This window comes from Hypomesus transpacificus, chromosome 23, assembly GCF_021917145.1.
Source record: "Hypomesus transpacificus isolate Combined female chromosome 23, fHypTra1, whole genome shotgun sequence".
NCBI lineage: Eukaryota > Metazoa > Chordata > Actinopteri > Osmeriformes > Osmeridae > Hypomesus > Hypomesus transpacificus.
The window spans coordinates 3,850,652-3,878,292 of record NC_061082.1 but is presented as its reverse complement, the minus strand read 5'-3'; the positions used below and the strand labels follow the sequence as shown (position 1 = coordinate 3,878,292).

At 42.8% G+C, this 27,641-nt stretch overlaps 1 protein-coding gene and 1 long non-coding RNA gene across 15 annotated transcripts; one reads left to right on the top strand and one right to left on the bottom strand.

The window, feature by feature from the left end:
* Positions 1-41: 41 nt before the first annotated feature.
* Positions 42-25,874, bottom strand: LOC124484988 (muscleblind-like protein 2a). 14 transcript variants are annotated; one of them, XM_047046168.1, is made up of 10 exons: positions 25,566-25,874; positions 19,897-20,803; positions 10,255-10,440; positions 9,944-10,159; positions 9,313-9,564; positions 7,710-7,763; positions 7,175-7,325; positions 5,801-5,836; positions 4,817-4,908; positions 3,770-3,876 (listed from the first exon to the last, which is right to left on the bottom strand). In XM_047046168.1, the coding sequence occupies exons 2-10, from the start codon at positions 20,068-20,070 to the stop codon at positions 3,862-3,864; spliced, it is 1,176 nt and encodes a 391-aa protein (XP_046902124.1). In that variant the 5' UTR covers positions 20,071-20,803; positions 25,566-25,874; the 3' UTR covers positions 3,770-3,861. The 14 variants fall into 14 exon arrangements, with proteins under 14 accessions (XP_046902128.1, XP_046902132.1, XP_046902135.1 ...); XM_047046169.1 differs by having other exon boundaries at positions 25,577-25,874; XM_047046167.1 differs by lacking the exon at positions 25,566-25,874 and adding an exon at positions 24,197-24,448.
* Positions 22,938-27,048, top strand: LOC124484990. Its single transcript, XR_006958028.1, has 3 exons — positions 22,938-24,245; positions 26,686-26,753; positions 26,883-27,048. It is a non-coding gene; the product is annotated as an uncharacterized LOC124484990 (long non-coding RNA).
* Positions 27,049-27,641: the final 593 nt, after the last annotated feature.

The following is a 27,641-nucleotide window of genomic DNA, read 5'->3' as shown; positions in this document are numbered from 1 at the left end:
GTTGAATACATATGTGCAATGTAAAAAACTGAAACCCAAGCTTGGCATATACTTAAACCTTTATTAGTTTTTTTGTTTTAACATTAGACTTTACACAAATTTGGATTTACCAAAAAACAAAACTACTCTATATAACATAAAAGAGCACGTAAGTATGCACAAATAAAACATTGAAAATTGTCACATAACATAATTAAAACTGAGAAAGGGTACTCTCCCTCTTCCATAGAGCACAGGTCTACAGTACAGCATCACTGATGGAGCCCTGTGCTACGGACACAGTAGCCTCACCAGAATCCTGCCGTAACATTAGCACAGCCATTCACAATGGCACGCGTGCCATCTCTCTTCATCAAGCTTTTCTCAGGAAATTGTTAGACTGCGCCTCATACAATTTTGTTTTGGCCACAAATAAAAACTCTTAACTCTTAAAAGAATTAAACAGCGTATTTCACTGATATCTAATTCGATCATACTAATCACAATCCTTGTATTTCATGAGCCCAAGCTAACACATACAAACTGAAGCACGAAACATCAAAGGTAAGGCAAAGTTCACACATAAGCTTGTCTGCCCAGTATATCCACTGTCCAGAAAGTGCTCAGGAATTACGTTACCACTGGGTCAGTAAACTGAAACATTCTGACTGTCCTTAACTCTTGATTGGGTGACCTAAAATCTCAAATTAATTGCATCTGCAGATGTATTTAACTACAGTGTAATGTAATTATATTTTAACTTGAAATGAACTCTGACAACTTGAAATGAACAATTATTTTATAATAGTATTTTTTTTTGAAAAACGTGTCTTCTGTTAACAGGGTAACAGTTGACATAATTTAAGGAAATCCAGTTTGCCATACCCAAGACGAAGTTGTATTATCCGCAATGGGAAAATAATTATATTCTTGGAACAAAGTGCAATTCTAAACAGCTAACAACCATCAAACACAACCTCATGACATCAAACGTCCGGTCAGCAGATACAGAAACTGAGCTTTTTGGTGGGAGAAGATAGAAATATTAGATGTCATAAGGGCCCTTATATCTTAACTGTAAAATTAATATAGTGTGATACAAAGGCAATACGAAACAGAAAGTACATGTTGTATGCAATTTGCCATAGAATAGGAAATGTTCTTTATGGCAATACAATCTTGTGTTAGAGTGCTCTAGAAAACAAACATAACAAGACATCCTTTACAAAAATACAGAGCTTCCATCATTGCAAATTCAGTTTGACACAGCAACAAATTATGAAATCATACCATACTACAATGAAAAGTAAGTTCAATACTTTTTTTCTTTCTTTTTTTTTTGGTAAAATGTGACAATAAACCTTTTTTTTTGTGTTTTTTTTTTGTGTGCTTTTCTTTAACATAATAAAACCAATTCTATCGCCTCGCCCGTACTGCAGTTTGTAAGATGACAGAGAAACACCAAGAGAAGGAAGCGTCACAGACGTCATACATTTACATTCTAGCCAACGCTTCTGCTGCTCTGGAAGGCAGAGCGGAGACGTTTCTGACGCCTCCTTCTCTTCAAGCTCCCTGCAGATGACAAGGCAGAGACAAGTTGGAGGTGAGGAAACCCAGCACTGGTAGCTTTAACACATCTTCCCTTGTACACAGACGGCTTTTAGTAGGCTAGAGTGACAGGACTACCCCTTTGAGGAACCTCCAGCAGAGCAAAGCTCAGTTTAATAAATTACATTCATTTTTTAAAATAGAATATAGGTTACAATATTGTTCTAATACTAATGTTAAACAAATAAAACTACTGTATATTCCATATATTTCCATCAAGAGTTGCTTAAAATTAGACTTCTAAAATAAAGGTGATGTTAAAGGATGTACTGTAGGCGGTGAGGCCAGGTGGGATGGGGGTGGATTGTCAGGGAGTGGTGACGTTCATCAAACAAAACAACATCATTGTGTACAACGTTTTTGTTGTGTGTGTTTTTTTTACAGACACACTGCTTTCACGCAATCAAAATTAAATGAGGCAAAATACAAAGGGCTGTGAACTAAGCATTTGCACGTACAGTACACGAACTCGTCAGAGACGAGGAAGAATCAAGGGGTGATGAACAGTTTCATGTTTCAGATTTGTTTCAGCCTAGTCTTAAATGACAGTTCTTAATTTTTGACAAGTTAAATTCAGAGTGAATTTGGACCTGTGTGAATATGCATATTTTCAACACAGCACAGACCATGTCTCAGTATGAACAAGTTTAGTTTCATTGCACAGTTTGATAATTATTAGACCACATCTTATTACAAACACATTACATTATTTTGTGATAAATTCTACCTGAAAGATGTTAGACTGTAAGTTAAATGCAATAAATGTTGGTTTTTGAGAAAGACAAAATGAGACAAATGAATAACTAACACTCAGACACAAACCTTTCTACCAAATTACTTCCTTTTCCCTAACTGAAAAGTATTTATAAGTAACTCAACTTGTCCATCTTACAAAAGAAACAAAGTAATTTTGCAGAGGCATAATGAAAATCTGTGACACAATAAATGCAAACTTCCATGGAAGTCCATGACAAGTTACTAAAGCACTAAAACTAACCAAGTGTACAAAAAGTACTAATGCACTGAATCAGCATCACACAAACACTTATTCGCTTCCTTACAGATCTAGTAGGCCCAGGGTTGCTGAGCTGATGGCAGCAGACTAACAAAGTTCTTCATTCTTAGATTCTAATGAGTCATGAATGAAGTTACATCACTCTCAAACTCAACAAAGCCTTTTCCTGATGCTTGCTATGTACTTTAGGCACTTCTACAGTTCAAATAAAACAGGGTTGACAAACTACTTTCCCCACCACCTCAAGATTACCTTGCGAATCACCCCTTTTACCCAGAATCATCTATCTGCCTTTAGTCTAAAGTATTTCCACCCTAACCCTCCTGGGCAGTGGTCCTTGTGGTGTTATCCCCCCCAACCCCCCCTTGCCTGCCGGGTCATCAGACACCTAGTCAGCCTCTCAGCTCCTCTCCAGACCCTGGTGACCAGACGGCATCCACAACACCCTGTCCTGCAGCTGTACAGCAGGAAGCCTGTCTATCCTACACCAACACGGCAGTGTGGGACGGGATCCAAAAAAGACGAGGTGAATTCTGGAGTCCACCGTACGTCCGCCTGTTAATAACACTATTAGAGGCTGCAGTAGGGGAGAACCAGACCAGGTGGCTCACTGAATGAGGTGTCCCTTCACCAGCCTTCCTGGAGAGGCAAAGGCACGCATGGGGAGAGGGGAGCAGTGATTCTGTTCAAAAGTAGAGTAACAATAGGGGGAAACATATCCTCTGTGACATTCATATTCTCAAAGAGCAAGAAGGCCTCTTCCTCCAGTCTGAGTCATAAGCCAAGTGCAGGTAGTGTGGGGTAAACACATTAGAACTCTTTCCAATGGTCTGTGTTAAAATGTCAAATCTAGCACTAGATATACCATTTTTTTTATGCGAGTTTTCTGTTGCTCTGTGAGTTCATGTTAATGTTGTGCACTTTTAAGAAACATTAAAAATGAAAAAAGAAACAATATAATTGTTCAATAACAATTAAATCTTCACAATCCCCAATCGTGTGTATGTATATACGGTACATAAAGTAATCTTGTGACATTTAAATATCTGTAAAGCAGTATTAGTCCTAGGTATATAATTCTGATATATAATTTGTATATTTCACATAGCTCAAGGTTATGTTTACAACATTTCCTCAGTAATCTTCTTTTCAGCATGCAGGTTGCTGTAGTTCTCATGTGGAGCAGATGTAGTATTTACAGAAAGGATGTTTAGAGCCTTTGAGGGCAGCATCTCGACAATTTGTTCTTTTCATGTTGGTTACTTGAGGATGATCTGTTGCAGGAGTAAAAATTGGGAAAAAAGACATGTCACTTGATGGTGGCATTTTCTATGAACAATCTGGATTGCCCTTTGGTCCAACTGCATATACTAGGATTGCAAAGAGAATCCTCAATCCGTGCTGGCAACATTTGCTAAAGAAATAAAAAAAGCATTTGAATAATGGTCGGCAGCAAAACTGTGTAGCGTAATGACATATTTTTTTTATAAATTGCATATGAGACTGACATTGGAGTTAGGAAGAAGAATGACTCACACCCACACACACACACGCACACGCGCACGCGCACACGCACACGCACACGCACACACACTCTCCTTCTCAGCTGACGAGGAGGAATCAGATCACCTGACCTGACCCCCCCCCTGAAGATGCCTAAGATGGACAACAGAGGGCAGTCACAGCCAACTCAGAGGAGGAGAAGCCACTGAGCGTGAAATGCGTGCACACCCACACACACACGCACAATTGCTCGTACACACAAACACACGTACACACAACACACATAGTTAGAAGAGTAAAATGTCTGCTTCCTTTTACAGTGCTAGATAAAAGCCATGTAATGATGTTAATTACACCATCTCAAAGAAAGAGATGAACTATTATGCAAGCCAAACTGTAGGTCCTCATTGGAGGGGGTACTTCACATTGAATAAAGCAAAGAACAAACAAAAAAGACATGCAAAAAAACAATTAAGGAAATTATGCAACAACACATCTACTATTTGCAGATGAGAGACATCTAAATAAGTGCTGTCTGACCATATTTTAGTGCCAATTTATCACTATACAAGAAACAAATTGTACTAAGCAAATTATTTGCTTGTAGGAAAGGCACAATAATCACACAAAGAAAAAATGTGTCTAGAGACTAAAACAAGCACTTATTTAGAGCTCAAGGATTCATGAGAGAAAGCTTTAAAAGGAGCAAACCTGATTGGCTGGAGCTGTTGCTGCGTAGGGGCTTGTGGCAGGAGTAGAGGCTGCAGAGACAGCAGCAGGCGTAGCGCTGTACATCATGGGGACTTTTCAGGAAGGGAACCATGAAAGCAATGAACAGGTAGGTGGAGCATTATGGTAACCATAGCAACGTTTCTTTTTTTTTTGGTGCAGGGTGATAACAGTACAACATTAGCAGCAAAGCCATCATTGGGTTAGACCAGCAGATGGCATGCAATCACAGAGCAAAGCAAGATAGCATGGGAGAAATAATAGAGGAGAGCTGATTAAAGGTAGTTTAGGACATTTGACCATTTATAGTTTACCAAAGAAGATGAATAAAAATGCATTATGAAACACAATGACTAATCTCTAATAATTTCATATTTACAGCTATATAGAACATGTTCTGTAAATGAAAAAAAACAAAAGATCCAAAGGGATAAAAGTTGTTTTGTGGCCACGCGGAAATAAAAATGATGCATAAAATACATGGGAAAGTGATCAAATGTCCTAATCTACAGGATATAGCAAAGAGCTAGTAAATATCATCAACCAGTTGTGCTTAGATGAAATCTCGTGTTTGGAATTTTGTTTTTCTTTGGGTACAATTATCAGTGAGATGGACAAAGGGCGTAAAAAATGTGGTTCAAAACAAATTTGATCAAAATAAGTGAGGCAATGAGAAAGTATATAAATATTATATGTAGAGCATATAAATAATACCCTGGTACTTTGATCAGCAAAAAAAAAATATATATATATATATACATCCCAAATTTTCTAGAGTTTTCTCAAATTTTAAATGTGTGTGCTGGACCCTACTGTGTACAAAGGAACGCTGCCCTGTGACCTGGAGACATGTTTATCCAAGCACACGCCGGAATAACAAGAATGTCTATTAAATCAACAGTGAGAACATTCCATGTTCCACCGTTCATTAGACATTGGATCAGAAAAAAGAAGCAAGAGACCTACCCATGCTCGAAGCAGGAGTCATGCACAACACTGAGCCTGTGTGGTTATGCAGTGGGAAGTGAACAGAGGTTAATATGGGGGAAAAACAGGTTAGCTTCAAACTGTTTTCAGCATGCTTAACACACACACACACACACATCTGACACACACACATCTGACACACACACACACACACACATCTGACACAAACACACACACACAAAATAAAGAGAAGCAGACGTGGACTCCTCAGTGGAAATCAGGGATAAGATCTGTAGTTAGGTGAGCAGTGGTCATATCCAGGGAAGTGTGTGTGTGTGTGTGTATAGGGTTCAATGTGAGATATGGGTAACACTGTTCAGAGTGAGATGCACATGCAGAGGTTGTACATATTCATAGACTGGCCTAAGTCATGAGCACTCAGCAGGCAACAGTAAGACATGAGGCGGGTACTACGGATGCTGCTACACTGAGACCCTGCTGACTGAAGGAGCTTAGCGGGAGATTTAATGGATCACCTTTATCTACAGTCATCTAACACACCTTCAAAAGAGTCAGACTCTAGAACTCCACACCGATGGATTAAACTCAATATGTTTTAAGATGCTAAATCTGAGTAGACTGACATACTGTCATAATCCATCTTGACCTAGTTCATGCCTCCTTTGATTGACACCTCAGACTTTGACACGTCCCGATCACGTTGGCGCTACTGCCGGGACAACAGGCCCCTGATGACGTGTCAGAAACATTAACTGTGCATAATTAGCAGAAATTGTTCACAGCGTTTTTGTTTTTTTATTCATCATACCTGGTACATCTGACTGGGAGATGAGACGAGACTGACCAGGATCTAACCCAGCAAAGACACAAGAACTCAAACTGTCACAGCCACAGCCGTGCCCCCCTGTTTTTGGTTTTGCCCTGTCCTAGTGTTCCCTGTCATTGTTTTCACCTGTCTCGTTAGCTTCATTGTGTCCACCTGTGTGTCGTTTGGTTCTGTGTATTTAGGTTCCTGTTTTGTGTCCAGTCTTTGTCTTGTCCTTGTTGTTACTGCTACTACCCCTGTCACTGTGATTACCCTAGCTGTTTTTCGAGATTAAACCTTTGTTTTCAAAATACCTCGCATCTCTCGTGCACTTGGGTCCTACCCCACCTCACACCCTGACACAAACAAGTAAGATCTCAGGGGGGGGGAGGGGGGAGGAGGGGGGGGGGGGGGGAGGGGGGAGGAGGGGGGGGGGGGGGGGGAGGGGGGAGGAGGGGGGGGGGGGGGAGGGGGGAGGAGGGGGAGGAGGGGGGGGGGGGGGGGGGGGGGGGGGGGGGAACGAGACAACTTCGAGCAGGCACAGGTAATTGGGCTAGGGGGGGCCGTGGATCGGTGACAGGGCCTACCTGTGGGAAAGAATGCAGGCTGATGGAGCTGTGCGTTGGCCAGAGCCTGCTGGTAGTGCAAAACACTGGGGTTGAAGAGAGAGCTGGCGCCGTTGCTCTTCTCCAGTGCTTGTCTCTTTGGTAGCGGCTGCAGGAGGCCGTGGGGAAAGGCCTGAGGAGGACACAGATCATTTCAACATGACACGGGAACCATGAACATCCACAGCTAGCTCACGTCTTATAGTGCACTCACTTTGGCAAATAACTAGTTTAGGTATTTCAATAATCCAAATACATACAGTGAATGCTATTACTACTACAAAATTATAACAAATACCTTTTTAATAATGAAGTGAATATCTACAATATTTATGATACTACATTTAAAACATCTATCAAGTCAATTAATCAGAGGTAACTGACGATGAATGAATCTGTACACATACTAGATGAATCTAAGAGGTTTTAAAAACAAAAATGACAAATAAAAATTCTGTGAGTTGCTACAGTACAATTAATAGCTACATGCAAAGCAAAAGGTGAAAGGTCAAAGTACCAGGTCTACAGTTGCCTCGAGGGGTCGCTTCATTGCTTTGGCAGTCGACTGAGTCTTTTAATAGCAGGCAGCGAGCACATGATGGCAGTGGGCCAATGGGATTCAAGCGTATTAACATACAGGTAACAGCAAGCAGAGGTGCGTCATGGGGACAGCATTGCATTGTGGGTAGGTGAGAAGGAAAAAACAAAAACAAAATAATCTGAATGCAGTATACCACATACGAAACAATATGCATGCACAATAAACAAAATAACTGATCCAAGGAAACGAGAACTAACTCCTGCATTAGTACGTCAGCATCAACTACACGTTAGCTTGATCCAATAGGTTTTACTACAATACATTTCAATCTTTCTGGAGTAAGGATATTCACAATATAGATTGATGACTACAATAATACAACATTAGCTGATTGGTAATTAATAATCACTATCAACACATTTGTCCAATTAAGGAGAACAAAGTATAAATATAGAATTTAGGTTACAATTCAAAAATCTAAAAATGTACACACAATTACTGGATAAAATAACCTTTTAAGAACACCTTACAAGTGATAATCACAGAATGTGGAGCACTGTTTACAATATTATTATTATTATGATTATATTACTAGAATGATCATAAGATTTTCGATTGTGCCTTTTTTTTATCGGTTGAGAATTGGGTAAATTGTTTTCACAGTTTTGTTTGTTCGAGCCAATTCATTGGTCTCTGTTCATTTAGATCTGGTTAAATCTCTATGGTTACTGATTGTATTGAATACAGTCATTGTAGACTAAAACCTATTTACTCAAATAAGCCGTAAATCTTTCAAAAAATGTATTTGTAATTTGGCGGTCATGCAAAAAACAAACAAACAAAAAACAAACATAGAATGTAGTAAGTGAACTAATGACGTAAAACACGTATGAAAAAAAATATGACAGGTTTACCAAGGGGTACATTGCGCATTCTAAGGTCATGGAGCATGCATGTTTTCAATTACATTTTTAATGAAAGCATGGACTGAAACCGTTGTTAGAGGTTAGATTGAAGGCCTTCATCTGCATTAGACTATAACTGTCCCATAGTGAGTGAAGTAGTGTTCAGTGACAGTCTCTCACTCTATAACATTGCTAGTTATTAAGGCTTTAGAAGTTTCAGAAACACCACCAGCAGACAGTAGAATGAAACAAGACAGTAGCTGTGGGAACAAAGTTAGGCTAGGTTTGTTGCAGCTATATCGACTTTAAAAAGCGTGGGAAGCAAGGGACGGAGGCCAAAGCAAGCCATTTTTGTAAGAATACTGCAACTAGGTTAAAAGCTAGCATGAGTTGCAACATAAAAATGTTTAATAAACAGTATAGACTACTAGGGCATATTGTTGGAAAATTGGGAAAAATGTTCATTATTTTGACAAATAACTTGTCTACAAATAAAGCAGCGCTCCACATTCTATGATGATTGATAAACTGACCAACATATGGCTGTCAGACGGGACTCAAATCCATCAAGACTGATCTGTCACATTTCATCAAAGCGTTAATTGCACAAGTCGTCTAAGATCCTATGTTCTAACAGTATAAAAGATGTGGTGGGCTCAAGGCCAGGACCTTACCATGGCTGCTGCTGCCTGTGCTGCCACGGCAGTGTGGTTGACCTGGTGCTGGGTAGCTTTGATTTTGGCCTGTAAGTGTGCAGGGGGGTGGAAGTACTTGCACTTCTCCCTGGAGCAGCGGCTCTTGATGTAGTCCATGCACACGGTCACCGTGTTGTCGCTGGTGTCGATCATGGGGCTGTCGCTGGGGTGGGCGAAGCGGCAGTCCGTCTCGCCCCGAGCGCAGTTGCCTCGCTGGAACTCTCGGCACACCTGGGGGGAGATCGTGGGGAGGAGGGGAGCGGGAGCGTTACTGGAAGATTGAGACTTACAACACTCAATGAGCGGGGATGCTTTTTTAAAGGTGCTGTTGGAGCGTTTAATGGTAACGCTGCAGTAGGGCCTCAGCCTACATGGTACGGGCACTTATACAGTGAGCTACCGGGCAACACACTCAACGGGTGCTTTAACACTTTCCAGTAGGGGCGTGCGATTCAGTCTTCTAGCAATTCACACTGATTCACAAATGTAAAATGATTTTTTTTTGTAATGTTATTTCATTAATTTATTTTATTAATAAAGGGTAATAACATTTAATTAATTGATACCAAAAGATTCCCACCCCTACTTTCCAGTCATCTGAATGACCTACCTCCAGCTTGTCTGTGCGCAGCATCTTCTGTGAGGACGAGGAAGAGGAGGACGAGGAGTTCTGGACATTGATGGGGGGGCTGCCAGGGATGATGACTGGGGTGCTGGGAAGCATGTCCGCAGAGACAAGCCCCATCCCGTGGCTCATGGGGGTCATGTAAGGAGCATAGCTAAGTCCAGGGCTCTGACCAAGTCCTTGGCTCATAGAAAAAGAAGGCTGTGAAAAGCAGGGTGGGCGAGAGTCAGGAAAAAATACTGCAAAGAATTTGGTGTCAAAACGTGAGTGTCAGGTGCTACTTGGAAGTTACTTACGACTGAGTATGAGTAACTTACTACTGGTTGCATGCTGGTTCCTGGGATCATGAACTGCATCTGCTGCGCCAGCATGGCGGCAGCTGTTTTCTGCTGGATGAGGTTGTTCCGTCCGTTAATCTCTAGCTGGGTTTTTAAATGCGAAGGTGGATGAAGGTACTTACAATTTTCTCTAGAACATCGACCCTGTGGTGAGAGAGAAGAAGAATTCAATTTAAACAAAAAAGTAACCTGACCCACTAGGCTGTATTGTTTATCGAGTTCACCACATTCATAAAGGTTTTACATTGAGATGCAGATTTTTTTTTAATCAAATAGACCAAATTGTACTTTGCATTTATGGAACCAAGGATCCATTTAAACCACTATCATCAGTGCTGCATATAAAATCATGACAGACAAGGTCAATAGAATCCCTACACAGTCAAAGTAAGAGACAAGGATGTTGTGCATGAAGGCAAGGACACATGGAGGCCGTGTAAGCCCATTTTACATCCATTTAGTCCCCTGTCACACTGGTGAAAGACCTTGGTGAAAGGCATTGGCTCCCAACAGGCCTTGGTGGTGATGTCAAGATGACAATTCCCCATTTTCAATGTCCAGCGTGAATGGGTGGGAAACAGCTAAAACCACAAAAATGAAAACCTTGCTTCAAAGTGATGCAAGACGTTCCATGTTCTAAAACCATGAGGAGAAGGTAACCTTAATGACCTGATTATGACCAGGATCATGTCTCCCGAGAGCTGGTGGATGAGCAGTTCGTGTTTTTCTGGAGGAGAGAGCAAGAGGCTATTATTTCTCAGAAAAAGCCAGTCAACTAAGATTGACTGAGGAGTGAAGTAGGCCACATCCTTATTTTAGTCTTATAATAGCACACATGGGAAGTGTACACTATGCTTGGATGTATGAAGCAGAACATTATCTGCACTTTCACTATTACAATCTATCCTTTTTAGAGGTCAGAATGACATCCACACTTTCTGGAGCATACAGACTGGGTCTGCCGTCACGATCACTGGTTTGCCGAGAGCTAGAACCAACATAATTATGACAATCAATGATGTATCACGATGAGGCCGAGAAATCTCAATCTCCACGTCCCTTCACAGAAGTCTGGCGAAGCGGCCCATGATTACAACGAGCAACTGAAACAGGCTTAGGGGGAAAAGCTGAATGGCCAGAAATGGGCTGTGAGTTTGCCAACATAGGGGATCTCTCTACACACTGACTGCCCCCTCCTCTTTGTTGGGGAACAGAGGGCTCCAAAGTCCATTCACAACTATTCAGATGTCTGCATGATAGCATCCTCACCCGGCTCTGTTTAGTAGAAACGTGGGTCCAGCTCAGATCTCAAATAGCCAGGCTACTAGGCTAGGCTAAAGCTTAAGGTTGGGCTAGTATACCCGCTAATTCTATAGTACTGTAAAGTCTGCAAAGTAATTTGCTTGATAGACACATTTTAATTGCACTGGGGAATCTTTTACCACAAAAAAAGGATTAATGTAGTCATCAATCAAACAGCCAATCAATGAGAGATTAGGCTGCTGTCCTGTGTAGGTGTTTTACATATTCAAATGAAAAACTTGTTTAATAATGCAAGACAACAATTCTGACACACAGATTAGGCCTAGATTTACTGAACTCATCTGAGATTCCCCCAAGAGATTCATATAAAATATTCTCATTCACTGTCCACGTGGATTTTATCTTTATCCAAGCATATTCTCTTGGAAAGTTCCAGATATTAAAGTGGGGATTGTGGATTAGAGTTGAAGACAAGCTGTTGTGTAACTGACCTTATCAGCTACAGCTAACTAGTCACTCAGCTCACAGAGAAGACCGAAGACATTTAATAACGGAGAATCAGTGGGCTAAAACACAGACTAGCTAGCAATATATAACCTATCAATCTTTCCCTTCCTTTGTGAGCTAGATCTGGCATCTACTTAAATATCTAATTTGCATCTCCTATAGAGACAGAAAACACTGTCTTTCCTAATCCTTTACGGAATTTACATGTGACATCAATGCAACTGCCTTCAGCAATTAATGAGACACAGACAAACTATTGATCCGACGCAAAGCGACGCTCCAACAGATGTTCACTAAACACAAACAGGCAAGTGTGTGCTGGCTGTCATCGTGTGGCCAGCCAATCGTGTGGCCCCCCCATTCATGACAAATGAGATGGTGCAGCCATATTATTGGAGGATGCAGAGAATAGAAACACAGCTGTGTGGAGCACAGGATCTCCGTTTACACACACACACACACACACACACACAAACACACACACACACACACACACACACACACACACTTCTTGACAAGCTCTTTATTGAGGATACAGCTAAGACACTATACGCTTAGGACAAATACATAGCTGCGTTATAGAGTCATTGTGATTTGAAGGCTATACAATGGCATAATCTCAATCTATGGCAAGCAACACATGCTAAATTGATTTCCCGATTATACGGTACTTTTCCAGGGCAAAATTAAGCCCAGTATAAGCTGGTCGAACCCAGCAGTTCCCAGCCGTACTCGTTGGAGCTCTACTCTCAAGATACTTTGACCCCAGTTTAAATAGCTTGAGTTATCACTCAGTTTGAGGTCAGGCCCACACGTGTCATAATATCCAATAATACCGCAGACTTTCACTGCCCTCATGCTGTCCTCGCTAACCACCAACATCCTGAACTGTGATCCCAGGACAGGAAGGTGGCTGGCAGTTGAGGTGAGCAGAAGAGAACCCAACCGGCACACAATGGCGTCTTATCTCAGCGTGATAAGGGGTCTGGGCAGATGCCAGGTCCAAATTCCAGGCAAGGCATGCCAGGGTAAACCGACAGGGTAAGGCGTCAGAATGGTCCACGCTCCCAGCCCACTGGAACGGAGTCCGAGTTGATGTAACGCTCCATTGGGTAAGCCCCCAGATGAGGTGTGAATAGTGCTGCGGGATAAAAGGATCATTGTTCGAGTCTGTGTTAAATGCCTCATGAGAAGGGCTGTGGTGGGAGGCAGGGAGATAGAGAGAAAGAGAGAGACAGAGAGAGACAGTGAGACAGAGAGAGAAAGAGAGAGAGAGAAGACAGAGAGAGACAGTGAGACAGTGAGACAGTGAGACAGTGAGACAGAGAGAGAGAGAGAGAGAGAGAGAGAGAGAGAGAGAGAGAGACAGTGAGAAACAGTGAGACAGAGAGAGAGAGACAGAGAGAGACAGTGAGACAGTGAGACAGTGAGACAGAGAGAGAGAGAGAGAGAGAGAGAGAGAGAGAGAGAGAGAGAGACAGTGAGAAACAGTGAGACAGAGAGAAAGAGAGAGAGAGTTCTGTCCTCTCCAAGTTCTTGACTTGAACAGAGACTGAGCGTTGTGTTGGAGGTACAGTAAGCTGGTAGAGGATGCATGAATGTTGCAGGCTGTGCCGTGTCAGCATGGTCTGACGGTGAGCTCCTGCATCACTGTCAGACCATGCTCCAGTGGCTAGGGATTCTCCTTCCTGTGACACTGTACTAAAATGTGGCGTCGGGACTTTGATTCAGTAAAGCAGTTTGTTGCCTTTCCGGCTCACGCTACCTTCCGGCTAACACCGCACACATACACACACATCAATTGCTTACTTGTCCTATTCTCTCAGGGGTAATCAAGAAGCCAGTGTGTTTGTCTATGAAAGAATAATCCCACAGATGGGCTAAATGAACAACTGCTGACATGTTTGAAATTAATATGCTAATATTTTTAGCTGAGCTTGAAACCCTTAAGCCTGGACTCATACTGCAGTGGGTGCTAATTCTACAGAGCAGGGAAGGGAGAGAGAGGAGATGATGTGTGTCAGAGAGAAAGAGTGTGTGTGTGTGTGTGTGTGTGTGAGAGCGAAAGAATGTATGCGAAAAAGAGAACGTGTGTGTGAGCGAAAGAGTGTGAGAAAAAGTGTGTGTGTGAGAGAGAGAGTCCCCCCTCTTCTCCTCCATCAGATGATGTGATCTGCAGTGAGCTCCTGCAACTAGGCTGCATACTCCCCCACCCAGCCCCCACCCAGCCCCCACCCAGCCTTCACACCACCTCACTCAATATGCTACGTCCCACAGCCGAGCCCGCGCCGGGGGGGAGGATGAGGGGGAGGATGGGGGGGAGGAGTAGGAGGAGAGAAGAGAGGGAGTTAGAGAAGGAGGGGGAGGAGGGAGGAGGATGAGGAGGAGGAGGGGGGAGGAGAGGGAGTTAGAGGAGGAGGGGGAGGGAGGAGCAGGATGAGGAGGAGGAAGGGAAGGGAGGAGAAGGTTGAGGAGGGAGAGGGAGGAGAGGGAGTTAGAGGAGGAGGGGGAGGGAGGAGGACAGTGAGCACCACTCCTGCAGGCATCAAGAGAAACCCACACAGGCACATGAACCTGTGTGTAGTCTGCTACAGGCTTGAGGACGAGGTCCAACATGATCATATCGGCAAACGAAACAACGTCAGTACATCCTGAGCCGTGCGTTTCCCAAAAGTACACCATGTATGGTGATTTTACAGCAGAGCATGTCAACTTTGTTTCCCATAATGCTTCCTTCTTTAACGTCAGAAGGGAAATGAAGAAATAAGGCAGTCTTTAGTTTGCAGCAGGGGGGGGGGGGGTGCTTTGTCCAACCAGAATGAAACTAGATGAGCTTCATGAATCCATACCATACAGGATGACTGGATGAAAAAGGGTACAACAGTAATGAATGTAGAAGATGTTCTGGTGGGTTCCTGAGCCTCCTTCTTCCTGTGCTTTGCAGGCTTGGAGCAGGAGGGGTGAGTCCTCTGAGCTTGGCCTTGGGCTCGCTCGTCTGCTGCAGCCTGGTGTCCAGGCGGAGGGAGGGGCCTTCATGTCGCACACAGGAAGCTGGATGAGTGTGGAATGTGAATCACACCTGAAACAACAACAACCATCTGCCTCCACTCACACGAAGGAGAGGAGAGACAATGGCTCGTAGGTTGTGTTGGTGTACCAGCCTTCCTCTACTCCACACTGCGCACCCGTTCCAAGTCCACCGATAGGTAGGTATCAGAGGATGTATATGAATAAATAATCACAAGATGGCTTTTGCCAGGAATGTGACTAGTTTCAGCTCTGCTAAGCTCCTTACAGATTTTGGACGACTCAATCGCTGAAAAAAGCCATGACAGCCACGTAAGTTTGAGATTTATTGTCTGGAACGGCCATGATGAAAACTTAACGTCGACAATGAAAGAAATGAGTCCACCCAATGAGGAACATGAGGTACCGCACAGAGGTGGTTAATAGTCTGACAGGAAACCATGAAGTCAACACAATACAATACTTTTTATATCTGAACAATGGATGGCCTTTTATGGCATTTCACATAGCCCTCTGACATATTTTTCAACGCATGAAGGGGGGGAATAGAGCTTTCTGGTGCACAGCAACCCTTCTGCTGTAAAAACACAGACAAGACTGCAGTCTTCAAATGGCACAAACATAGGAGGAACATTTCCTCGGCCCTATGGGTCAGGGTGACACAAGAGGCCTCTGATGTTACTGGATTCGTCAAAAGAAGCCACAAGTAAGTCCAAAGGGAGAGGGGGAGGGGTGAACTCTTAGTGGAGAAGCCTGAGGTCGACTTTCATAAGAGGGGAGAGTTTGTGTTTGTTTGGCTTCGTTGTCACTTTCACATGACATACCAGCTCCAATCACAGACGTGCTTGTGTTGACATGGAATGTGAGGCACTTGTGTTGGAGTTAAGTTAATCTTCCCAGTCAGACACTGCATGCCCCTGGTTCACCCGCATGGTGGCCTTGGCTCTAACCCTGCCTGACCACAACCAATGGCATGAATGGAAACGATGACCCTTGTTTTGGGAGCAGGAACATATATTTGTGTGTCTCCATTTAGGCTTAGTTAATATAGGGGGCATAGTAAGTATGGGGCACTCTGAATATGGTGTAGGCAAGCCTACTCTTAAAACTAATCACCTTCTTCCTGCAGACTGCACCTTTATTTGATCATAAATGCTCTCACAGTTTTCAGTTTCCTGAATGCTTATTGAAGCATACCACATGGTTGGCACAGGTGCGTTTGCACAGCAGTAGCATGCAGTGTACCAGCACAATCCTACCGTCTTCAACGATGCTATCTTTCAGGGGAAGAGGTTGCAGATTTCATAGCTAATCTAAAATAGGCATCACAGTGTACATGAAACTGAGGGCGTTAAAAGTTCAAACTCATGAAACAGAAGAGCCTCTTTTTTGCGATGTACTGTATCTGGTAACAGCGGCACTATCATAAATCTTGGGTAGCAGAGTAGTTGCATAGCAAATAAATGAGACTAATCCCAGTATAACAGCATGAGCTGGTCAACCCACCCACACACTGAATGTTAAACACCATGCCACTGACAAGACAGGCCTGGGGAGCGGCACAAACACAAAGGAAACAATTCATACTGTATTTTCATCCTGCGCTCTGGATGCAGGTTGAAGGGATTTCGAGTGTTTCTGAGGCTAGTGCATGCGTTCCCTTTGTGGCATGACATAAGCTTTCTGTCTTTTGTTCCCCGCGCAGAATAAAAAAATTGTTCACGCTCTCCACAAGTAGGAAAAAAAAGAGAGTCATTCTCCATGTCAGTTTGTTTAGCCTGACTGCGAAATGAATTCCTCTCAAGCCAAAATGTGACGAGATGGGAATTCTTCACTTAGGCCTACTCACACGCTGAGCAATGCCGACAGCCATTCTCTGCACGTACTATGGGATAGATGTCCCATTAATATTCCTGCTCTCAGGGAATCTCTCTGGGTGTCAGCTGAGGCCTCCAGAACCCTCCCAGGGACATCACACAGTCGGTCACATGGCCTTCAGACGGCATCTGCTCATTATAGGAAGAGCTTATAATGAGGAACACAATGGACAATAAAACTGGGTGGGTGCGGTGCCATGTTGCTACGGCTGATCATCTTGTTTCTTGCTTTTGCGGTTAATGTGGTGGTTAATGTGGTGTTTTGCGTACAGTTTTACACAATGTAATCAAGACAATTGAACAGCCTAACACGTATCGATCGCCACATTTTCTCCTGGGTTTACGTTTCAGCAAATTGGGATTTACGGTACACATCAACAATAACATTAGGTAAAATCATACTATTTTGCCCAGAAACACAGCTTAGGAAGTGTTTTGGGGTATATTCAATGCAGGGGCTTGCTTTAGGCACTGCCAGCTCTGCTCCTCTCCCTGCAGTGTCTTTAGAAGCTTCCTTTGACCCAGCTTCCACACTCTCCCAGGAGAGCAGCCCCAGGAAAGCAGCTTCTCTCAGCCACATCATGACTGACAGCCAGCCAGCCAGCTCCCAGCCTGCCCTGTAGGAGCCATGGGACCCAGAGATCCTCAGAGCCCCGGCCTGTTTCTAAGGAGTAAGCTGGTAGGTCGGGGAGGGAGAGGGACGCTTTCTCAGGCTGATGATGCAGCCTGAAGGGTGAGTCCAACCCCACAGGCACAGGAGGAAAGAGTATGCTAAGCTAACTGGAGTATGCTAACACCCGTGAGCTTATCGGCCAGACGCTCTTTGTCAATTGGCAGGCAGTCATGAGATAGTAGTTACTGTCATGCATGAGCTACTGGGCTAAGTGGAATCACATGGACTATATCAAGCAGGCTGAAGCATGTCAGGAGAATGGCTGATTAAGAAGAGAAACCTGTGACATCCAAGAAGTTATCCCTTAAGATTCTTTCTGAAGTTCTTCCAAGTCATGCCAGTGAAAAATAACAAAAAAAGTGAAACATTTTCTTGCTAGAATAGGCTTTTAGTTTCACATTAAAAGAAAATAAATAAATTCCACCTGTTTATATCAGCGTCCGGTTCTAACTACCTGTTCTCAACTAAACTAAGTGCATGCTGTATGATTTACATACAGAACACATTCAAATTCTGAGAGTGGGAAACCGCTGACCCCTAAAAAGACTTCAGTAACAGATAGACCTCCAGTACAAGAACTCGTCTTCAACAACAAGCTATTCAGCAGGAAGAGTCATGACATCATCACATGACTGTGGCATTTAGTTGGTTGTCAAGGCCAATCCTGCCCCATCCCCCTCCTCCCGGCTAACAGCTGCGTCTCTCTCTTCACTCTGCTCCTCCGAAGGAGTCATGTCGTCAGGCGCAAGGTGGCAAAACCACGCTGACTCGAGTCAGCCCCATCTAATCTTGATCATGAATCATAATGTCTCTTGAGCTCTAACAAGAAAATCAATCAAATATATCCACTGAAGAAATTACGCTTGATTAATTTGTCTAGTACTTCATAGTTCCGGACCATGGGAAACACTGAACTAGACAGTAATGTGTGCTAAGCCTACAGAATAGGCTGCTTCACAGACTGTTATTGCTGTCCTTAGAATCAATTAAAATACACTGTAAGAGATAGGCTACACTCTCCTTAACAGAGAAACTGCTAACAATTCTAACAATATTCTGTGAATTGTGTTGTGTGGGTGGGCTGAGCCTAGGAGCATTTTAATCCTGTTTGCAGAGGGCATTATTGTTATCCACCACAATACTTCAAAACAAACAACAAATACAGGCCTTTTTGGAGCAAATATAAAATAGGCAGTGTGCCCCCCCCCCCCCCCCCCAGTCATGAACAGTCACTACCTCCACCTACACTTCGGTCTAAATTCAGAAGCACGCTAGTCGGCCTGTGTTGAAGAACCATGCGTGTATTTGAACGAAGCTTCCCTCAGGTACTACTGTCTCTCCAGCCTGCTAGTAGGCTTACTCAGTCTCGCTGGGCCCTGGAACACCAGAGAGCCATGTTAGGTAGACAGAAGGCTGGAAGGACAGGGTGCTCAATGCCTCCACTGTTCTGAGGGAGCAAGATCAACAGTGTATGACTCTCTAAGATTAATGACTGGGGCGCTATTCAGGCCTGAAATGTCTTCGTTATCCATCCAGAGAAATACAAGGAAATTGAGAAACCTGCAACACAATCTGCATCTCCATTAATGGTTCGGGGTGAAAAGTCAATGGGCAAAATCAAAGGCAGGCCAAAGGATTTTATTCTTTCTCAAATACACAACACCCAGTTGAGGAGGCACTTGGGCAGAATGGGTTCTTTGTGGCGAGTTCCTGTTGCTGCTTGTGACAGCACCAGTCCTGACCGCTAGGCCAGGGACCAGGCAGGCTGTGTTTAAACCGAGCGGTGAAGAGAGATAAGGAGGATGAGATAATTCAACATGAGAATAATCCGTGGGGAGGGGCAGGGCTGTACTGTGCTGCGCTGGCAGTGAGAGCTTCTGTGAGGATTAACCCTGTCACAGCCACAGTCCCAAACAGGGTAAGGCAAGGCAGGGCCACCGAGGTGAAAGGGGGAACGCTTTCACAGTAATCCCAATCCCAGCCCCAACTAGTAGAAGACTACAGCCTTAAATCCATACAACCAAAAAAGCATCTATTGTGGATTTGTGATGTGTGTGGAGTCCACTCTCACTCTGAGATGCTTATGCTGAATTACACCAAATTATTATATGGGATCATCTGTCTGTCTGGTAAAAGTACCATCACACAGCACACATGATTGAAATTATCTCAGAAAACCTGCAATTTTTTCTAGCATACCGAGGCAAACAGATCATGAATCTATCCGAAAATATGGTCCATAACATTCCTTACCTTTAGCGAGTCGAAGCAGGCTATAACTCTTCCATTTTCGACCTGGCAGCTCTTTGGTGGGTGTGCAAATTTGCATTCCTCATCACTCCGTGAGCAAGTTCCTCTCTGAAACTGACGACACACTTCCAATGTCAGCCATTTTGTGTCTCTAATCGAAGACATATTTAAAGCCATGTCCAAACCCTTGTGGTATTTCGAAACTGGTTGACTGTATTTCAGAGTTTCACCACGCCTTGCCAGAGGTTCTAAACTTTTGAGTCTGCTTGATTTGTGAGTTTAAGAAGTTCTCAAATCATGAAGTCATCAGATGGTCCCCCACAGTGTCAGCCAGGCGTAGATGATAATTGATCAGCTAGAAATCAGGCATCAATCAGTTTACACCAACAGCAGACCACTGGCAAGGGAAACAGCCTTGCTATGTGGTACATTCAAGTGGCTTTTCCTCCACTGACAGAACCCATAAATAAGATGTCTGGGCAATAGAGATCCTTGATAGAATATCAATGCAGACTGGTTAGTATTGACTTTGCCAACTTCTAGTCATTTGTCAGTGTTGTCCTTGCTGGCAGATCTTCACGTCTCCACAGTAAATCTCTCCTTTTGGATCCCTTGCTTGTTGTGCAAAAGTCAACAGGAGACCAAGGAGTTGCTGCAGAGTTGCCCCTGATACTGCACAGGCCTGGTCTTAAGGGGACTGGGCCTGGTCTTAAGGGGACTGGGCCTGGGCCTTAAGGGGACTGGGCCTGGGTCTTAAGGGGACTGGGCCTGGGCCTTAAGGGGACTGGGCCTGGGCCTTAAGGGGACTGGGCCTGGGTCTTAAGGGGACTGGGCCTGGGCCGTGCACATGTGGACTGCAGAGGAGGTTCCAGGCGGGTACGTCGTCTGAAAGGCACTTTCTGTTGATGAGCTGAAAAGTGGGGAAAAAGAGGGAGAAAGTATTGTGTTTTAGAACAGCTGTATTTCTTTACAGGAGCTCAATACCCTTATCTGCAATGACTTAGCTTTTTTAGTAAACAAGTAAACCAGCTGAATGAAAAGCAGCTGAACAGTGAGACTTGCTGGAATTACTTACAGTAAGAAAAGAAGGCCAAAACACCTTCACAATGATGGAAAATGGATATGTTAGGATCAACTCTAAACACAAACTGATTCATAAGTGTGGTCCCACTGGATCATCCACCAAAAGAAAACAAAAGGAACCAAAAGATTTGGACATTTGGAATAATTGCGAACATCTGTAAATATTTAGACCTGGATGTGAACTCATGGACAAGACATAAAAGAGTCGTCAACAGAGATAAAAGTAAAAAAACAGTTGGTGACACAGTTGATATCATGAGATAGCCTAATCTTAGCCATCAGTTCTAGTCTTTCATCATGTTCTTAATGTGGCTTCAATCATTTCAGTGCAGCATGGCAACAGTGTCTAAAACTAGCTATTCGACTTTGACCAATCAAATTTGACTAGTGATGGGGGTCTCGTAAACCAATTTATTCTGGCTTCATGAGGATCACGGTGATAAATGCGGTGGCATAAGACAATGTGGATCCTAAATACCCTCCATTAGGCCTACATTTAACTAATAGGCAGACATACCCATCTCTTTTAATGTGACAATCATGCCAATCATCCAAATAATCACCCCCTCTCTGGCAGGACCTAGCCTCATTTCCACCTCTCCCAGGAGAACATCAGCTACTACAAACGACTACTATGTGTCAAATGTGACCTTTTGCAATTAGGCCAGGCTGGTGCGATTCATTTGGGACCATCTGAAAGCTTCTCCAATTTAGGGAAAGTGAAAACAATAACCTAGTTAATGAAATCCAATTATCAGGATCTAGGTTATAGATGAGAGTTTCCCCATCAGGCTAGGTATGAGATATCACTTAGGCTCCTGCACCATATTATTACATCCATCAATAACGCTAGGAGAACAGCAGTCACCGTATTCATAATGCAAACAAAACAGCTTGCCGTGTAAGAATAAACTGCAGGGTATGGACGCTTTATCCGGTAGTTAGCTTAGCCTCTTAAACATGATTCATATTGGAAAGGCTTGACTACATGTGGCTCTGGGATAATGTTGATGAAGCATGACAGCTGGAAGCCAGGTAGGGAGGTGTCTCTAACACCCCTGTGACCTCTCCAGATTAGTTCAGTTCCCTCGAACACCAGTCAGAGGTTCACGAGCACAATACTGTACCAATGTGGAACGATACTGTAGTTCCTGAGTTCCTCTGGGGGAAACAATGTCATCGCCCAGCATTGGCCTGTGTCTAAATCGACAGGCTAGTCATCAACAGGTTCACACTACAGTTTGGCACTAATCAGAGTGACATATTTGACTGATTAATGTCTCTGACCTTGAAGCCTATTCAGCCTACGGTTTATGAAATTTTAATTCCATGCTCTCTAGGCTCGGCAGCGCTAGCCTAGCCTATATTTATCACCCCAGACAGCCTTTGAGGCAGGCACGTCCAATATGACAAAATTATAAATATGCTTGTGGAGAGTCGAAGCAGCTGGGATGCAGGGGACCCCCGAGAGACAGTCCAAACACAGATCCAACCCCAGAGTCAAAACCTTGCTATTATGCAGATATCTGTTGTGGTGACATGTGACAGTTTAGGACAGGGGTCCATGTAGGCCGGATGTTAGCAAGGTAGGCTATGTGGATAAACAACACAAAAATATCTTAATACCAAAATAAAATGAAGCGTTGTCCCTCCATTAAATAAGAAGATCTCTACTTCTTTTTTCAAATGTAGGTTTCCTTTTAAAACTAAGGTTGAAGTAGATACATTTAACTGAAATAATTAATTCTATAAATGGTCTTTAATGTTTCTAGATAAGAAGAAAGTAGGACAGTCTATCACACACCTACAGAAATGGGGATCATTCAATTCTACAGTACATCTTATTGTCCATGGACATAATGCATGTAAATGGGCTAATTGTGATATATACACGTATTCCTCTCTGTGTAAAAATATCTGTGTATCTATAGATGTACAGCATACGTATGTTACACCTTGGAGTCGGCAAAAAAAATAAAAATAGGTAGACCAGGTCCATTATTCTATAGTTTATTCACAGTACACTCAATAGTTTGGTTTCTAACTGAATGTGGGGCATCACTGTGATAAGATTGTCAGAGAATCCAAGCTTCTGACTTTGGCTGCTTATGGTGAAAATTTCTCTACATGGTTCACCTTCTGCTACTTGACAGATCATGTATGGGCCTTTGACATTAATAGGCTAAAATACTAATATGATTTGATCTTTCCAAATCACACGGTGCAGGTGAAAAATACCTTTCAATAGACAGCCATTAGGGACTGATCATGAAACAATAGACACATATATTATGCTGAGCGCTATTAATAGGCATTAGCCTACTAGTTTGCAGAAGGTTACGCCTAGGCTATTACTGGTATGACACCCTAGCTTGCAGCAGCAATGCAGTCAGCTATTTACTGAGTCAGCAGGCATGTGTGTTTCATATATCTACTACTGTGGTCTTAGCTATTAGGCAAACTGAACTGGGGTGACCTTAATTACTCTCATGTTACTGCGAGTGCACAGTTCTACAACATAATCTACAACCGTCTGGCCTCCAGGGAGCCCCAAACCAATCCATAGGGATGATAATTCTTATATTAAGCCTCCTTTCACTTATTTAGACTAAAACAAAGTTAGTCGACTTAAAAGTTGCATCTCGTGAAATGATGTTAGCGCAGTAAAAGTGCTGTATGTGAACTTTCCCCGGTTTGTCGCCCTCTGCCAGATATTTTCCCCACAGCGTTGTTTTCGTTGGTCATGATGACGACAAGGTAACACCTGATGCCTCAGAGAATAAATCATTGTGTGTTGACCCTCGGTCCGCCTTAGCTCCGGGTACGAGGAAAACACTCCTCCGAAGCTTGTGCAAACACACACTGGGGAGGGAGTCAGACACGGGACAGACAGACCGGGTAAGTGCTGAAACGCCACAGGAAGTTGCAGAACAGGCATAAAGGGAGTACCTTGTTCTTTCCTGGCAGGATGAGTGAGGTAAACTCTCCACACTGGCCACATTAGCACATTAGACAAGAACCAGCCAACCAGTGGAAAGCAAATAAGAGTTAGCGGTAACTGTACACGTAGAGTTATCATAGGGGAGTGGGCTAGATTTTATCAACACACAAGTCAAGTCTCCCATCTCTCCCTCTCAGTCTCACCGCATGGTATGCAGCATAATGCAGCAAATTCCTTCAGGGAGCAAGTCAGGAAACACAGCAAGGAAACAAGCCTTACCTCGCGCAGTTATGAATCACTTTTGGCTAACCTCGTCCACAGAGTCTAGGTTAGTAATCAGACTTTTCCAAATGACTTTCTGTCTTGATAATCACTATGTGCGTAGTTGTCATTCCCTTTGATATTCTGTTTTCTCAGAGACCATGCCTAGACAATTTATTTTCTTTCCACGGCAGTAGAGGAAAAAGAATGTCTGCTTAACTCTGGCTCAAACATTTCCAGCCACCCCCTTCCTGCCGGCCCCTCCGCCTCCAGGAAGGCCCTCCCAGAAAGCTCTGGCCAATGGCAAATCAGAAACACATTTGCAGCATACAAACTGGCTGTGCAGGCCAGACAGACAGCCTAGCAAAATCAAATCTGTACTTACGTTGAGAAAGTTAACTGAAATCTGCCTGCTTCACATATTCTTAATGGACTACTATTATCAATATCATTACAAACGTCCTCTATTATTACTATAGTCTATTACTGTAATTACTCCTCCAAAAATTGTAAGCCTGCAGAACATTATGCAAAGAACAAACACTGGCATTTATTACAGCATAAAATAACCAGGGCATTTAGGGTTACCGTAACATACAATAAGACCACACATTTCACAACATTGCTTCAAGATTGCTAGATTTAAATCAATTATGGTATCAAGGGCAAACCTTTTCTCAATGTTAAATATGAATCTTCATAATCTGACTGGTTTAGAAGAAAGTTACAACGTTAGCCGACACTTTGCATCGATGTAATCTAAGGCCAAAAACTGCAAGAACACTTTCGATAAATATATGACCTTGTCTGGCTGTTCTATCCCCTATCAATAACATGATTATGAACGGTGGTGTCAAGCTACTACGACATTAATACGACATATGTCAATGTCCAGCTGGGTTGATCACTATCAAATGTCATAAAATATAAGTAGCTTAATGTGTAAGGAAAGGATTTATGTCAAGTCGAGAACAAGTGAAGTCTAAATTCAACATCTTGTCTGCCTAGCATGTACACTACTTTTTAAATGTTTTAGCTAGACTATGAAAGTCATTTCAGAGACGGTATTTCTGGTCATGTACGACTTCCTCGCTAGTGCTAGCTACAGTAGCTAGTAGCTACGACTGGCTGGGTTGGTAGGTATATTCTTGATCTAGTTGCTTCTCGTGCTAGCTAGCGTACATTAGTCCAGCTAGCATTACTTTGGTGGACGTCCCGACCCATATCTCAGTAGCTAGTTGACACGTGATTTCTGTGCTAAATATTCAAAGAATGATCTAACATTAGAAGCATCCTAAGACGGTTTATTTCTTTATGCCACGTCAAATTCGCTAGCTACTGCTAGCTAGCTAGTTAAGTCGCTCACACAGCATTTTCACCTGCTTACCTTGGCTTTACCTCATCGTTCTGAAGAATCTCTTTCCAGACTCCAGCGCCAGCCTACCATTCGCGCAGACAGTGCAGACTTCAGCGCCACCGAATTGGGAAAAAAACAAGATAGCTATGGAGTGAAGCCGAAATAATTATATTCAATAACACATTGGGTTCTCACTTTAGACAGGAAACTATGTTTTAAGCGAGTATATCCGAGTGTCAGGTTCTTTTTCGACACTTTGTTGCACAGATTGGAGCAACAAGCATTTGACAGCTCCCTGTACGACAGCCAGCAGATTTATTGAAAGGGTAACTACAATGTCTATCAGTGTGCGTACAAAAATCTGAAGACAACGTTTGTCGAAGGAAATATAACTAATACATGAATACCTTTGAGATACTTCATGTTAGTTGTAAAATGTGTGCTATTTTGGTAAACGTAAGATTATAAACAAATGGAAATCTACACAAATCACCCCATAAATGCACATGGTACGTTCCAAACGAATGTCAGGTGGCTCCAGAAGGGCAAGGGTTTGCTTGTTACCAAGGGAACAGCAGTGAAACCGTGAGGGAAATTATAGTTTTTCAATTTTTTATAGTCCTACATTCAGTTTATATTTGATTTGCTTGGCATTCGGTATATATTTGAGTTTCCACTCTGTGTATAGAGTATAATTATTAGATTATTATTAACAGCACCAAAAAACTAAAACTAGGTATACCTTCATTTGCCATATGAATTTGACTTTAACAATAGAAATAGCTCCATATATTTAATAACCAGATAGATAATGGACATTTTTATGTTAATCTTTGTTAATAACATTTATTAGTACTGAATGTAACATGTTTTTTTTTTCCACAACCGAAAGTATAAAGCTCCAGGGGTTGTACTTTTATTTTCGAATATTTCAAGGTTCACTCCCACTAAGAAAAATGTTGCAGTTAGGAGATAATACCATAACTCCTCCCGTGAAAAGGGGGATTGTATGATCAGCAAGTTTCTGCATAGATTTAAACACTGAACATGACTTGACATTTACTAAATGGATATTTCTTGTAATTATTTGCCCCTTTCCTCTGAACCACCTCCAAATTCCAAACTATTACTTATTCCTGTCATTTTACAGAGTGCCAGATATGGGATTACGGAGGTATTTATGGAGACAAACACATTCTTTCCATGAAATTGAAAGCGGTATGTGTGGAATGATGAGCTGTTATTGTTATAGGCATCAGAAAAAGGATGAGCAGACTGGAATGCCAGACTGCTGGACTGGGTTGGGGAAAGCCTGCTGACCAAGCTTCACTTATCTGTCCACACCAGGGTAACCTCCCATGCGCACCATGCAGCGGTAGTAGGACAGAGGAGCCAAAGGCCTCAGTGACAGATGACAGCAGTACTGAAGGGAACATGGCCTGATGGAAATGAATAAGGAAGGCCTCTATTTCGCAGATACTGTTGCCATGTGCTCTTTATATAAATATAGAATGTTGACTAAATAAAATAATTGTCTGTCATAATCAAAATATTACCAATAAAATGTGATTTGCTCTTTGATTCTGTCACTGGGTTCAGTAGAATTCTTAATTTTTAACATATAAAAAAAAGAAACTGCTAAAATATATATGAACTATTAGGCCTATCAAATGGCTTTACCAGTGTCATGACTACAATGGGGTCTTTCTTTGATTAATTTGTCACATTAATCGCCTTTGGCCTTCACATAGCATATAAGAGTATAGGAGTGGTCCAGCCTTTGATCTTGTCACACTGACAAGCCCCTTCAAACGAGTGTCATGGACATCAAGAGCAGTGAGGAAAGGTCACCACATTGCTCCCATCAAGCCTGAAGAAATGCCACTGTCAAACAGACTCAGATATGGAACTCAAAAAACATTCTTCTACCAGTTCCCCTTTGACCTTGTAGAGGCTTCAACTACATATCCCTCAATAACCCCTGGTGGCTAAAATACCATCTTGCAGTTAATGTTAATCTACTCTCTTCAGTCTTGTTGGGATATTCATAGTAGGCTATATTTTGCATGAGATATGTTCAATACGTGCTTGTTATTGTAACAACAT